General features: G+C 38.8%; 1 protein-coding gene across 2 annotated transcripts in view; it reads left to right on the top strand.

Annotated features, from left to right (window-relative positions):
* Positions 1–16,292, top strand: part of SCN5A (sodium voltage-gated channel alpha subunit 5) — a 172,793-nt gene that overhangs the window by 14,767 nt on the left and 141,734 nt on the right. For both annotated transcript variants that reach the window (XM_086466888.1, XM_086466889.1), the window contains exons 5-6: positions 685–776; positions 8,842–9,072. In XM_086466888.1, the coding sequence (XP_086323014.1) occupies positions 685–776; positions 8,842–9,072 (323 nt within the window). The remainder of the gene's footprint in view (positions 1–684; positions 777–8,841; positions 9,073–16,292) is intronic.

The raw sequence follows: 16,292 nt of genomic DNA, 5'->3' as shown, positions 1-16,292 counted from the left end.
AACATTTGCGCTGATATTTTCCAATGTTGTCCTATACGTAGCTTGCAGACGCTATTATGTGAAAACTACTTGGGTATTTGAAGCTTTTATTTTTATTAAGAGCAGCAAAATAACTCTTAATTTTTCATATAATGTAAAGAATTTTTTGTTAAACTACATGATGGTAAAATCTTTAAAGTTGCTGAATCTTTAAAATTGCTGAACAGCACCATAACAAAGTTCACCCAGTAGTTTTAAAGAATTGATGCCTATTAGATAAGTTTAATAGTTCAAGGAACGTTGAAAAAATGTGTACTATGAAAAACCTGGGACAAATGGCATCAAAAAAAAGCCTGAAAAGTGGATGCACCTCTCATTTGGCTGTGTTCACTCCCGCTATGTATGAATGCATTCTTCATTCAGACAAGTCTCATTCTCTATTGTATAATTCCAAATAACTGTGACTTAATTCTACAGGTATGTAGGAGAATTTGTGAATGTAGGCAGTGTTTCACCTCTTCGGACTTTCAGGGTATTGAGAGCTTTAAAAACTATTTCAGTAATCCCAGGTAAGAAGCCCTGATCCTTACGTTTTGGCTCTCAGCTACAAGTGATTCTTTCTCTGTCTCTCTTTGTCCCTTTGACTGTTGTTTTTTTTTTGCTGGTGTTTTGTCATTGTCTGTGTGTGACTTTCCCTTGTTACAGATACATAACTGAATTTGTGGACCTGGGCAATGTCTCAGCCTTACGAACGTTCAGAGTACTGCGGGCGCTGAAAACAATCTCAGTCATTTCAGGTGAAAATCAGGTTAAACACTCCGGCTGCAGTTAAAGCCTACATGCCATTTCCAGTAGTAAACACAGTAATTACGAATAACTTAACCATAGATACTGTTCAGGAAATGGAGGAATGTAGGGAATGTGACCTGTCAATAGAATACATTTTTCATATGTTTTTCCAATACCGTTTCTGTGGGCAGAAGGAATGAGAGTGCCTCCAAAATTACAGACCTCACTAAGGCGAGTGCTGCTGTAAGAACGGTGGTATGCAGTGGCTCATGAATCACATACATAAAGTACTCATTCATGAACCATATGAAAATGGCAGTGAAACTCTTTCCAAGTCTTCGGATATTGATTTTTAAAAATGGAAGGTTAATGACCTCAAAATGCATATTTGTGTTTAAGAGCACATCGACAGGGGAATCTAATTCTGTGCTATGAGCTGAGGTTTCAAGACTGTAGGTATAGATAGCCTAATTTGTCATGGTGTTTATCCGTTCGCATATGATAGAAATACTGTTTAAATTTTGGACCCTGAAGAGATCAGAAAACATCTCGTTATTGATCTCAGTAGGTTCAGCGTTTAATCAACTCACATATGCTCATGTTTTCAAGGATATGATTCCACCCCCCAAAAAGAAGTCAGTGTTTTACTACAGATCTGATAGTGAAAGAAGCTCCTTTTTTCATAGCTTTTTTATCCAATCTATTACTATTTCTTAAAATAATAAATAATATTTACTAAAGTAATTTATGCAGAGTTAAGTCCACTGGGGACTAACCGTATGACAATACTTTCTTGCCAAGCATTATCTATGGACAGGTCTCATTCAGCCTCAGTGTTTAACATCTCCAACCTGCATGACAAGGTAGAGAAGATAGCAAAACCCATGCATGGTAGATCCTATTGGTGGTAATCCTGAACGGATGTTGGCAATTACATGTCAAAAATATTCAAAACATCAAGAAAACTGCTCAGATTCTCACGCACGTCTCCTTAAGGTTAGAAAGCCTTTTCCACCCATTATGTTATGCACAGTTACACTATAATATAGATCTAAACAAATTCTGTGGTGTAAACTAATCACCAGCACTCACATGGACTATAAACTAAAAATGGGAATGGAGGAATGGAGGTGTTAAGAAAACTTGTATGTGGGTCTAGGGCTTACTCCTCATTCCAACATTAAAGTAGTGAAAATCAGTGAAATTACTGAAAGAACAAGATACTTTTCATTGAAAGGATATGCCAAAATATAGCTTTTAAAGAAGACTTTAGGATGATCATTCATTAGATCTGGTATTCCTTGAAATCAGTTCCTGTGTTAATTTTTGTCTTTAAGTTTAAAAAGAATGATCTGTTAGCAGAGAGCAGTTTTTAAAGGTTTCTCTAATTGGATTTCCACTGAGAAAGGATTTTTTTTTTTCCTTGGGAAACAGAAATTTGAACATAGTTCTACAGACCATGTGAGATAGTAGTGACTAACCAGAAAGAAAACCAGAATTTCCTAGTTTCCTTTGCTAGCAATTTGAAGACTAACTTAGAGGGACAGCCATCTCCAGGGGACACCTTTCACTTTCCATCTTGTCTCAAGCTTGAGCCTCTTCAGAGCAGAGCCTGTCAATTTTGCTGAGTTATATATATACACCAGTTTTCTACTCTCCTGTATCAGAGTTGGAACTGAAGCTTGGTTTACATCAAATAATAAATTGTGGCTGGTTTTTTAGTGTGAAAAAAGGGGTATTAAGATTCAGAAAAACTTTATTTAAAAATACACCAAATCCCTTCAGTGGTATTAAACACTGAGTTGTTCAATTTGTTGGCTAATAGAAAAAAAAAAGGATGAGGAATATTATTTATTAAAGTAATACACAATAACTCACATTCTCTTTTTTTTTTCTTTTTGACTGAGCATTCGATTAGCTTTTCGATAACTGCATTTTTAGGCACTAGTAACTAAATTATTTTCTGACATAACTGCACGATGATATGCTAATAGAATATCTGGCCTTAGATTTTGTTGTCAAGATTTTCTGAGTCCTGAGTATGTTTAAATTACAGATGTGGAGAGCTACAAATTGCCATGGAATACCCAGCTGCCTGTAAAACACAGCTAAGGTTTCTTTTTAATGTTAGCAAATAATTTCAGAGGAGTTGGTTCATTTTCAGTTAGACACATACATTTTAAAAGAAATATCGGGCGTGATCTTGTGGTTTATTTGGAGATCCATCTGAGTTTTTAATGATAACATAGGCTTATGCTGAGATGAAATATTTTTCCACAACAGGTTTAAAAATTAAAAGATGATGAACACTCTTATCTTCCATGAGATTTTTGGGTTCAACTGCTAGAGAGAGGAGGAGGTTGTTATTTTTGCTTCCTCTTTTACATCTTAGGTGAAGAACACCGAGATGTATTCTCCTTTACAAATATTTAAGCTTTTCCTCAATAAAATTGATCATACTTTTCCATCAGGTAGTTATGTTTGCACAAATGTACTTGGACTCAGCATGCTTAGTGAAATAGCTTACCGAAAGTAACGGGCCAAGTCCTTCGTGGCATAAGGCTTCTGTCCAGCAAAGCACTTAGAGGCTGGTTTTCAAAGGCATTCTACCTCATTTGAAATCAATGAGTTTCACTATTGACTCCAGAGGGAGTCAGTAAAGCTAACAATTAGTGCTTTTAAAAATCTCACCTACCTTTAGTGCCTGACTCTAAGTGCACAAGGAGGCACAGGGATGTTTAGGGGACGAGGACTCACAGGACACAAAAAGATCTCCTAAATTCTCAGAGTCCATTCCTCTGGCCTAAGGCTGAGTTTACTGTAGCTCAGACCTGGCATGATATTTATTGCCTGACTTGTTCTAACAATCCTTTAAAGTTGGAGGTCTCATGATCTTCCTGAGAAGTCTGTTCCAGCACCTCATTGCTTTCTCCATTAGAAGATTTGCCCTGGAAAGATGGGACCAGATCCAGATTCAGCAACACATGTCTATCAGCAAGCTGTGTGATTCCCACTCACTGGAGATCTGAGGCTCAATTTGGTTGCCAGCATGCCAGTATCTCCTGCTCCCCAGGGCCACGGATCACCTGCAGGTCCTGTCTCTGAATCCATACCCCTATCCAGCCTTACTCTCTCTTGGTGCATTATCGGGTCTTTATTTTTTTAACCTACTGCCACTGCGTAGGACGTCAGGTCAGTGTCTTAGCCTCTGTGGCAGCCCTTAACATGCCAGAGGACCTTCATGTATGTCCTCAATTTTCCCTTTTCTGCACTAAACACAGCCATTTCTTTCTCTTTTCCAGTTGCCTGTGATATTGAGAGAAAGCAAGCTTTGTACAATAGCCGGATATCTATTTATCCAGTTTATCCAGACTCATTAAAAGAAAAAAGGTTTTAATTTCTTCATATATCCCTCATGTTCATGTGCATAGGTAACATTTTCTCTATGGAAGCATAAAAACCTTTAACTCTCAATGATTTTATGTATTAATTAGCGTCTTGCAAATTGCCATGGCAACTGGTTTCGTTCGTTTGCGATCTAGATAGGAACCATGGTCAGCAGCAGAACAACCCATTGAAGTCACTTATTTTTCTCCCATTATCAGTGCATCCAGGTCCCAGTGTGCTCAATAGGAACCCTTCCCATGAGAACAGAGGGTCTTGAATCATAGTTTATCTGCATGGAAATCACCAATGCTTTTGATAACTACTAATTGAGATAATATATAGCCCTGAGGTACAGCCTCCCATATCTCCCCGTCAAAAGCTTGGAAAATGCAGGCCATCATCATCAACAGGATTTTGTAAAAAGTGCCTTTATCCAGAGAAGCTCCACTGCTCTTTCTGGAACAGGCATGTACAGCACAGACATCTCACATAAAACGACAGGATACAAGCGAAAGGTGACCTCATAGAAAATTGGGCCAAGGCACTTTGGGGCCTGATCCAGCTCCTGTTTAAGTTAGTGTGAGTCTAAAGACTATAAATAGTGCTGTGAATGTTATCCAGTACTTTGCTGATAGCCAGAACAGGGCTCGGAGCACAAGAATTAAGACTGTGTGGAGGAGACTGACCCTAGTTCACTACTTCAATCTTGCTGAAGTCCTCCTGCGGAGAGATAAATGTCATCCTTCTGGTGGCTAGATCGCTTAACTTGAGAAGAAACTACGCCAGAAGTGAGAAATACATGACATGTTTGTGTTGTCCTTGCAGACTAGCCTGACAGTCACATTTTCATGCAAAGATGGTCTACAGGAAAGCTGACAGCCATTCAAGTTTGCCGACATGCTATTAAACTCTTTGCTGCCTCATGTCTCAGTGTCTAATGACAATATACGTTCATCAAGGGTGAACTCTTCTCTCCTTACATGTACATGACTCATCCAGACATTTACAAGACACATGTATCCTTAGGAGAAGTAGTAGGCTAGGTGAGGACAATCATGGTGCCAGTCACACTCTCTTTTTTTTTGTTTCTGCTTTTTCTCCCCACTTGTTTCCAGACCATGCATGAAAGTGTCTGATGTTCTGTAGGTGATTGCCAACATCTGGTATGGATGTCATACTGAATTATGCTAATACTTTCTCACATCTTGTAGAAGGAATGGATGGTGTTGTGGGATCTTGCCATTTCTCATTGTTCGGTGTTCTTTTTCTATGGTTTCTAATTTGCATTTGAAAACTGATTCTTTGATTAACCTCTGAATGTGATAATTTCTACCTGCATTAACAGGAATGTTTGAGCCAAATCCGTCTTGCTTTCTGCAGATGTCAGGCTGCCTATAAAGCCTTCATTCCACTGATTTTGGATCTCGTGGTGTTTTTCATGTCATACTAGCAGGAATTGGCCCAGAATTGTGGAAAGTGATTCAGGAAAAGCCTGTCTTGATTACTCCATAGGGAGCAATCTATAGACCTATTGTCATTAACAGGTGTAGATGTTACTCGGCTTTGGATCAGATCCTCAGTTTTTAGTGCATGCTGCCTGGTTTGATGTTTGAGTTGCAAGAATAAGTAAATGCCTTTAATGCCCCATAAATAGTATCTTTTATTAAGCTATATTACAGTGCTCTCATTGGCACTATTTCAAAGGAGGATTATTTATCTAGAAGATTTAACAGTGCTCTAAATTTGAATACATCTAACATTGCTTTACAAAACATGGGATTGTTTCAGAGAAATACAGACCACCTGCAAGAGGTTCTGGGTGTCCTTATTTCCCCTCAGCCCTTCCATTTATAAGCACAGGAAGTTTAAATGAATGGTGATTTGAACACTTTCCTTAACAGTGAGTTGTGCCAAGCAACTTGATGGACACTACTTAATTTTCTGGGCAAATTTTTTTTTTAAAGGGTGAGGAAAAACAGTTATACTATAAGTACACCACTCCCCAAATGGTTTTCCTGGAAAGTTTTAACAAAGGTCCAGAAGGCAGACTACAAGTTATTTTTAAATGGTCTTTAATTACAGCAATTGTATTACTAAAGCATTCTCTTCCTAAACAGTTCAGAAGCCTGTATGCTGTTAAAACAAAAAAAAAAAGAAAAAGAAAGTGAAGCAGAAAGCCCTCTCATAAAGAAATTATTTGATACCTGCAAGGAATGAACTTGTAAAACTAATAGTATAGGATTACTATTCTATTTAAAACCCCAGTGAGTAAACAGAGAAAAACATGTTTCACAAAATGACCTTGAAATTAACAATACTGGGGCCTGATTTTGAAAACAGACATAGATGATTAGGATTTTGTGGGTCTTGTTTCCTAATATTATCCCTAGTTACATTAGGACGCCCATTGTCCTTGCCCATGTGAGTAAGATTAATTAGTGTACTTCGATGATACATATACAGGCTCCAAGCTTGTATTTGTTTCACAAACAGGGATTTCACAGAGGGTACTGCAGTAAAAGAATTCGTGGTTTGCCTTTTTTGCCTTTCTGAAGACTTAGTTTGCACATGGACTTCCCAAGTTTCGCGAGCTTCAGAGAAGAAACATCTGTGCATTCAAAGGACAGCCAAAGATGAGAATCATTGAAAATATTTCAGGATATTAGATAAAATAAAAAAATACTCTAATGCATTTACAAATCGTATTTCTTTTGCCCCACCCCACTACCTGTTTAAGACCTGGCTATCTTAAGGGTCTTACAGTCTTAACACTGGATAAGGTTGAAACCCCAGAAAGTCCTTCAGAATTGGGCTACAACGAAAACTATTTTCACTTCAGGTATAAAGTTCACTCAAGACTAGATTATCAGAAAAGCTATGCTTTTTATATAAGCGTCAAAATAGGTAGCCAAATCTAGAGATGGACTCAAAAGTTCAAAGATGGCTTTTTTCTAAGTACCTGAAAAGAAGTGACCTCATTTGTAAAATCTTCTTCTGGTGAGGAGTTCAGAGAGCACAAAAATCCAGCTTTTGACTAAAGTTTGTGCTGCAATATTTTTTACTCTATTTTTGAGTAGAGCAGGGAGCTGTCTAACCTCTCCCTCTTTACCATGCCAAACTCAAGCTTTAAAGAAGCAAACAAAGAATTTAGTGGAGAAAGGGGGCTACCCACACCTGATGGGTCACTCCCTTTTGGTTAAATGGCCATTTTATAGATGCTAATATCATTCACAGGTTAACTTAATGGCAATATCCTATGTAGGAGCAGAATATTTTAGGTTGCTGGATACAGGGACTGTTGGACCTGTTGGCTACTCTAGCAGCTCATCCTCCCTTGAGAAACAATGATTTCCCCTTACTTTAACTGCAGAATTTTAAGCAAGACCAAAACCCCATTTTGCTTTCCTATGAGTCCTCAAGTACATTTTCATATTATTTTAAATTATACAGCACTAGCTCAACCTTTGTGGCCACCACACTCTTGGAGTGGAATTCCAGGGAACTGAGATTTAATGTGTATGATCATATTCAGTGAGCAAATCAATGTGCTTCTGAGTATCGCCCAGGAGAATTCCTCCTGTTTCCCCTTTCCGTTTTCCTTTTTCCATTTAACTCAATTTCTCTTACTGCTGCCATAGTGGTGACACTGATTTTCAGAAGCACTGATTACTACTGATCGAGTATTAATTAAATATAAATAGAAAAGAAACAACAAATTTGCTACTATTGTACAGCTGATATTAATATCCAACTACAGCATACAGGTTGAGAAGAACCACTCTTTTTTTGAAGAGTGGGTTTTGTTGTATTCATGTAATATTCAATCATCTCAAATAGTGCCTATCTCCAGGAACAAATCAAAAGCAAACAATATCTTTTGAGAAAAAAGTATAATTATTTATATCTGTATATTTATAGAATAATAAACTGAAGCTAGTGTTACAGAGTGAAATAACACAGAAGAAGCTAATTTGTGTGACCCAAGCCTTTGATGTTTGTAATAAGATGATTTATCTACATCGGCAGCATATTATAAAATAATTAACTTTGCCCAGGTGTTTTTCGAGCCTCAGGTTGTTCTACTCTGGGTTTGTTTGATTGCCCATATTATTTGGCTTATTTCTAATCCCAAATTCTTGTTGTCTTAGGCAAATGAATTGGAGGCAGAGGAATTATTCATATGAGGACAGCGAGCTGGATTTGGCAGTGAAATACGTAAAATAATCAGGGAACAAATAGCCATACCGTACCTCTTCGTCTGTTTATGTGAGGGATAAAGTTATCAGAATCACCTGAGTGATTTAAAGCTCATTTACATTCTCAAAATTCAATGGGATTTAGGCTTTACAGCCTTTACTGCAACTCCACGAAAATATAAATGATATTCCATATTTTCTTTATCCATGAATATTTTTGTATCTCTCTATTCCTCCATTCAGTTCTTTACTTCCATTTTTCAATTAGTGTCTGTGTAAAAGTAATACCAAGACTTTTGTCCAGACAGAAGTAGGCCAAACTACACGTTCATAGTGATCACTTGTCTCTCATTTCTACAGTGCAGTTACAAACATGCAGTAGAAACCCTTCCAATTTTCCCTTCCATGGAGATTTTAACCATGAAAAGTAGCTATCTGCAGACATGTTTCAGCCTCTCAGTCTATAAACTCTTGGCTTTTATTTCCCTAGGGCTGAAGACCATTGTAGGGGCACTTATCCAGTCTGTTAAGAAACTTGCTGATGTGATGATCCTGACCGTTTTCTGCTTGAGTGTCTTTGCCCTCATAGGCCTCCAGCTCTTCATGGGCAACTTGCGACACAAGTGTGTCAGGGACTACACCAAATTTAACTCCACCAATGGCACTTTGTACTTGGATGGTAGGATGTGGAACACCTCAGACGAATTCCTTAGTGATCCAGGTAAGCTCTTTATCCTGTTTTTTGTAGGTTTTATTATTTTTATTATGTTGACCAAAATCTATATGTGAATCAGCAAGTGCAGTATTATGTGACTCCTGGTTGTTCGTGACGTTGATGTGGTTTCAAAAGATCTAGGTAGCTTTTTCTGATCTCTGGAGTGTCTTCGCAGTACATGCTGAAAGTATTTCTGGTGCTTTCCTATGATACAGACTAAAGTCCTTGTGTGTCTTTGATGATTTTCACAGTTTTAGAGTGTCTCATTATAGTTTTCTTAAAAGCTCCCTTTCCTGGAATGAGGCAATCATGTGAAAATTTCAACTCTTTGTGGGGGTCTGGTTTGCACACTGTTTCTTTAAGACAATTTATAGCTCTTTCATTTCCTAGCAAAACTTCAAAATTTGAATTAAGGGTCTTAAAAAATCAAAAATCAAAGCAGAGCAATTCTGTATTTATTAATCTGAAAAATCCCAAGAGCATTTTTTTGAGGAAATCTTATGCTATTAGGGCCCTAACTCATTATCTGGGTTGGGCCATCCTACAGTATCTGGTGCTCTGATGTTTGTTGTCAAAAGGCTTGTTTTCTAGGCCAAAACAGTTTTTAATACAGTCTGCTATATTTTGAATTACAATTAAATAGGTTCACTGAACTAATTTATTAACATTTTTTAAAAATAAGCATTTCATGTAAATAGACTTCAGAATGTAGACAAGTGGCTCAGGTGTTGCTGTTCCAAAACCCTCTGAGTCACCAGAGGACCCACACCAGTTGCAGTGGACATGGACTCACATCGAAAACAAGTCAGTGATGCTCTTGAGGGAAGGAAGCAGCCAGACTGATGTGTGTTGGTAGGAACTTATGACCACTGACCTTTGGTATTTTATTTATTTTGAGAAGAAGAATGAACCACACAGTCACCTTATTGACTGGAAATTTGTTTGGGAGGAAGTGACAGTGTCACGGAGTACCTCTGCTCTGAACGTGTGGACCCCACTGTCCTGTACCTGCAGCTATCTGCACTATAAAAACCCCACACCTGACTCCTAAAAGTTGTCTCCAACTCCTGCTTGCTTTTCAGTTTCATACATCTCTTCAGCCAGGCTATGCAGTCCAGGGACTGGGCCAAGGGCAGTCCCACCATTCCCCCATGGTGACTTCTGGCCTTTCTGCTTGATCCTTCTCCCTGCAGTCTGAGCAGCCCAGGAAGCAGTGGTGTTAGAAAGGTTTCATTCAAGCAATAAAAGCAACATTGGTTTCTTTAATGCATGATGAGGTTGACGCAGCATTAAGGAAGGGCAGCTCACAAAGCTGTGGCTGATTGAGGGTTGTCTTTGGGACTGACCCTGACCACCAGGTTATGTGTCCTCTCAGTGTCCCTGTATCAAGCCTCTTGTCAGCTGAAAGGGTAGAGAGCTCTGTGCCAGAGCTAAAAAAACACACTGGACCTGTGCTGGCTAGTGGTGAGCCTGCTGACATGTTTTCCCACCCATGTTCTCTGTACTTCCAGCTTGGAGACGAGGGCTCATGGAGCTCGTAAAGATATCTGTGCACCTGTGGGGGGTTAAGGCACTTCACGGCTCCTCCACCCACAGATAACTGACAGCTGTGTGAGGTGCTTCTCTCCCTCTCTCAAAGAGGCACTGAGAGATAAAACAGTGTTGGCTGGAAGTATAAAACCCTGCAATAAGGTGAAGGGATGAAGCAGAGCTGTGGAGGTAGTCTGACTCTCTGGAAATGGAAGTAGGGTAAATTGTACCACTGGATAGTCTCTATAAAAATATGGTTAATGTCAGGGCCAGCTGCTGCATTGCTTTAAATGGGAGGAATTGTACAGCTGCTCTAGCATACCATGAGCAAGTTTGTTTGTGTAGTTCTGATATGGGGAGGAGAGGAGACACTCCCATAAATCCATTTAGTAAATCCAGCAATGGTTACTATGGTCATGAAAATAAACTTGTTATCACTAAAGGAGATTTACCTATTGCAAAGATAACCGACTTGTTGAGATAATGGATTAAAGTGAATTAAAGGTTGCATTAATAGTAAATAATAGTAATATCAATGAATGTTTTCATAATATTTGAAAATGAAGACATGGTTCATTGTGGCAAACAGCCGTCGGTTATGGTGGATGGTCAAAAATTATTTAAATAGTTAAAGTGTTGAGTCAGTGCAACAGGCCACTGAAGAACTAGGAGAAAAGTGTATCTATAGGAAAAAGGTACTAACCTCTGAATAAGAATAATGACATGTTCCTTGAAATGCTGGAGAAGGTGGCTTAGCTATCAGGCTAGGGAGAACAATGTTAAGTAGGATTTTCGTTTAATGTTGGCTATTGCACTAAAGCAATTGAGAAATGGAAGGACTGGGTCATTTTGTGACTAGATAGGATAGTGCTTTATGTTTCATTTTGCATAAGTATTGTGGTGAAATGAAGTGACTGTTTAACAGAGTAGTACTGACCACTATTTAATAACAGTCTGAATTTCAAGTACTGCAGGGAATTAAACAATACATACAGTTAGATTAAAGTGTAGGCAGACCAAATTAGATAAAAAGTGGAATATATTAAGAAACAGAGTAGTGTCAGTGTTTATTCTGAAGAAGAACTAGAGAAGAAAATTGGCCAACGTGTTGAGATAGTAGAGTTCACTCAAAAGGAGCCCAGACAATTACAAAAGCTCTTTGGAGACTACAAAACCAATGTGGCTGAGTCACTTCGTTTGGAGCAGGGATACTGATCTAAAAAACAGAAACCAGAAACTTGAAGTACTGTCAGAGATTCATAGTAATACTTAAAAAAGAAAAAGGATATAAAGAAAGCAAGCAGTGAAAAGCACTCAAAAGCAAATTTGGAAAGAAGAATTATTAGTTCTGTCCGCCAGGACACCAAAATAGAGAATCAAAATGGGATGATATGCCAGTTCTGCTCTTCTTGGAGAGCAAAAATTTGCTTTGGCTTCTTTGAGAGAGTTTTTAATGTTTTAAGGACAGCAGGGAGCCTCTGAAATGGCATCAGCCTCCTCTTGTGCCTCTGAACCTTTTTTGCATGAATGGAAAAGCAAAAACGAGTTAAACCTCTTAAAAGGGTAATACAGTGAAGAATTGCCTGGTGCTGCAGAGGAAATGGGTGAGAGACTTAGTCATGATCTGTAAAGAAAGATAAGAACTCAGTTTTCAGTCTTTCCAAGCCCATTTTATCTTGAGATAACTGTGTGCCACAGGCACTTGGTACAGGAGACATTTTGGTTTTGTAGAAGGCCTGGGGTAGCTTCAGCCCTGCTTTTTTATTTAAAACTGACTTGGTATCTGGACTAAATTGTGTACTCTTTCCTTAGCTCCTTTTACCCCCCAGGCAGGAAATTTTTTCTCATCTATCTTCTCAGTCTCCTCATTTTGATTTTATAGATGGAGAAGAAAGTCAGTTTATAAACTTTGTTTGCGTCATCATTGTCCAAACCACGATTATGCGGTAATACTTGGTTGATCCTTGAGGAAATAAGTATCGTGTCCCCAGGGATCAGGAATTCTTTCCCTTAGCTACACACTGAAGACCTACATATGCTTTCCTGCTCCAGCACTGTGATCACCGTGACTATCTTGGCTGCTGGTGCAGCCAGGCTCCTCTGCCTGGCCCCTCTGCTCCCCCTCACTCCACCACCAGTAAAAGCAACATACCAGCACTAGTAGTAGTAGTGGCAGGAATTGTGATGGCAGAAGAAAAATCTTTTTCTCCTAAATCTGAAAAACCAATTAAATTGTTCCATTTCTGCGCATGATAGATCCATAAGCATTCAGCCCTCACCACCTTCCCTTTCAGGCCTTTGGCTGTTACATAATCTTTCTTGCGTGAACTTGTCAATCCTGCACTGCAAGAGTGCTAGCGTTGTTGAGAATTGTTGAGTTCTCTCCTCCTGTTGTGCATTTGCCATGAAACAAGCATATAAAGTAAATCCCACAACGAGTAAGGAATTCCTATCTATCCACCCATCACTTTGCTTGTTCTTTCCATCGTTTAAATGGCTCCTGCAGCTGGAGGAAATGCCAGGTAACTTGGAAAGCAAGGGACAGAGCCCTTGAGCACAGGGATTAAGCAGGAAAATTCACACTGAGAGATCTCTTCCATTTAGCTTCACTAATGACTAAATCTTAGCATACAAAAGTGACTTTGAATGTTCCTGATCAGACTGACAAGAAGGGGACTTCCCTGGTGTTGTAATTAAAAGATTAATTCTGTGAAAGAATCTTCATTTAAGCTTCTGCAAGTGCCTCTGGTTTCCCAGCTTAGTTACTGGACACCAGTAGTCATAGTAAAGTGAGATTCCTGCTTAGTCTCCTCAATTCACGGTGGAGATGTAAGTATAAAATCTGCCTTTCGGTGAGCACATCTATCTCATGATAGACAGGAGGATTTTTCTATTCTTTCCACCAATTTAAATGATGCTAGGTCTTCACAATCAGGGTTCCCCAGCTTCCTCTGCAGGACTGTTCTTTGCCTGTATGAATCAAGTGTGGGATGGAGGACAGTTGAGCATTAAATAGAATCTGGCTAAAAAATTCTTGATATCAAGTGCCAATGGAAAAGTTAAAATGGATGCAGAGCTCATTCATCTGGGAAAACAATGACTACTGGTAAGTAATTATTTTCCTACCTGCAGTTCTAGATTTGGTAAGGGACTGCAATCAATAAGCCCAAGGAGAATTATTTTTAGACATTAATGATAACAAACCTGGGAATCTGAAGTTGTAGATGAAGCAGTGCTCACATAGAAAATTGAAATAAAGAAAAAAAAAGTAGAAAGCAGCGATAGTTTACAACCACAGCATTACGAAAATTATGTGATCAATATATCAATATCAAAGTTATTGAGCTGTCAGTTATCTTTAGGACAGCTAATAGTTTAGAAATACCAACTGATTGAAAAACTGCAAGCTTAATTCCAATACTTGTAAAGATTTCTAGGAAAGCAGCTGCAAATGGCACGCTTGAAAGCCTGTCTTAGTTTGTGGTGTTTTAATTAAAGATGTATTTGATGAAGTGAAGCTTTATGAATGTGTGAGTTAGAGTGGATTGAAAGCTATATGATGTCAGATATGTCACTGGCTTAGAGAGAGAAAAGACGTAGCAATGGACTGGGTGTAGTTGATTCACATAGCTGATGACTGTAGAAACTTTAATGTCGTTAATATATCCCATTACTAAAATGGATTATTGACTAGTCAGTAAGTAGTAAGTAGAAATCTGAGTTTAAGTAGTGTGTTCTTTTGTAGAGCAGGGCTCAATGTAAGTGCTGAATGCATAAGAAAAAAACACTTAAGAAAAAAAACCTTAAAAATATAGTAAAATTATTATAAAACTGGTTTTGAAATCATAGTCTCTATTCCCAGTATTTTATTTTTCTTTAAACTAAATACCCTACTTAAGACACTCTGAAAGGATCTAGTCTTCAAAGTGTTCTGTATATGTTTTCTCTCAAAATCAGTATCTTTTAAGGTGAAATAAAACCCTGTAATTTCCTTTAGATAATCCGGTCCAAGCTACTGAAATAATAAAAAAAAATAAAAAAATAATAAAAAAAAAAAAAAGAATGTTTAAGCTTCATTAACCTTTTACTGGGAAGAATCAACTGCTACTTTTAAAGCTCAAATTAAGAGGATTTTCCAGAGTTGTTATTTTTTTCTTCCAGACTAGTTTCTGGTGTTCGTTTAATAGCAGTGATTTTTCTTGTCTTCTGAACTCGAACTGTGTAGTTACCAAAGGTCTGAGGAAAAAAAAAAAAAAAGAAGAGCTTTAATTAAAAATAAAAACTCCAGATGAAGATATATGTGTAACCTGTTTTGTTATCTCCAGTTAGACCTGGAAGACTTATGGTTGCTTCTGATTCTATATTTAGAAAGATGTATAAAATACATTAAGTTTAGGTCCTTATTTTAGGTACATTTGCAGCTCCCAATTACATCCAACAAAGTGACAAGAGTGATTTGGAGAAGGAACATTCTGAGGTAGCCTCTGGAGGAGACTGCTTCATTTTCTATCTCTTAATCATACTAGGCAGCCTAGGGAGATGGTCTAACTAAACCAGCCACATTAGATGCCTAAGGTTGAGGAACATAAGCACTCTGCATAGATGACCTTTAGTTGCAGAGCAACTTGTTGAACAATGGTGTGATACCCATACAAATCATCGTCTTCTTGGGTACTTGTGAAGGGATCACAGGCTTGTGGGAAGCAACTGGTCTTGCACGTGGTGTGAATGCCATCAGAGACAGTCTGACTGCTCAGAGCCAGTAAATCAGGAGCGGTCCAGAATAATGTGAAATAATTCTAGAGCCTTTCCACATCCTCCTTTTTGATGTCCTAGGTGTAATGCACTGTTGAAATAAATGAACATGGATGTTGAGGCATATATCTATTAATATATAGAAATACATATGTGTACATGGATGCATGGGTGTGTACATAAATACCTCTGTTCTACTCTGTCCCCGTGAGAACCCACCTGGAATACTGCATCCAGCTCTGGAGCCCTCAACAAAAGAAAGACATGGAGCAGTTGGAGCAAGTCCAGAGGAGGGCTACCAAGAGGGTCAGAGGGTTGGAACACCTTTCCTACGAGGACAGGGTGAGAGAGTTGGGCTTGTTCAGCCTGGAAAAGAAAAGGCTCCAAGGAGACCTCATAGCGGCCTTCCAGTACCTGAAGGGGGCCTATAAGAAGGCTGGGGAGGGGCTTTTTACAAGGGCCTGCAGTGATAGGATGAGGGGTAAAGGTTGGAAGCTGGGAGAGGGCAGGTTTAGACTAGGTATAAGGAAGAAGTTCTTTACCCCGACGGTGGTGAGACACTGGAACAGGTTGCCTAAGGAAGTTGCTGATGCTCCATCCCTGTCAGTGTCCAAGGCCAGGTTGGATGGGGCTTTGAGCAACCTGGTCTAGTGGGAAGTGTCCCTACCCATGGCAGGGTGGTTAGAACTAGATGATCTTTGAGATCTCTTCCAACCCAAACCATTCTGTGATTCTATGATCTTCTCCAAGCTCAGTGCCTGATCGTTAGCTCTGCCTGAAGGATTGCTTCATTTTTTCTTTCAGAACCACTGATATGGAACTGTATGAACAGATATTCTAAAACTGTATGAGAACTGTATGGAAAATTATAATGTACAAGTCAGATAATAAATGTAGCAAGTTTGGAAAGAGCTGAAGTGTTTGAGGCGTTGTCTGAGGTG

This window comes from Leptosomus discolor, chromosome 6 (genome assembly GCF_034619465.1).
Source record: "Leptosomus discolor isolate bLepDis1 chromosome 6, bLepDis1.hap2, whole genome shotgun sequence".
NCBI classification, from domain to species: Eukaryota; Metazoa; Chordata; class Aves; order Leptosomiformes; family Leptosomidae; genus Leptosomus; species Leptosomus discolor.
This window is presented reverse-complemented; position numbering and strand designations above follow the sequence as displayed.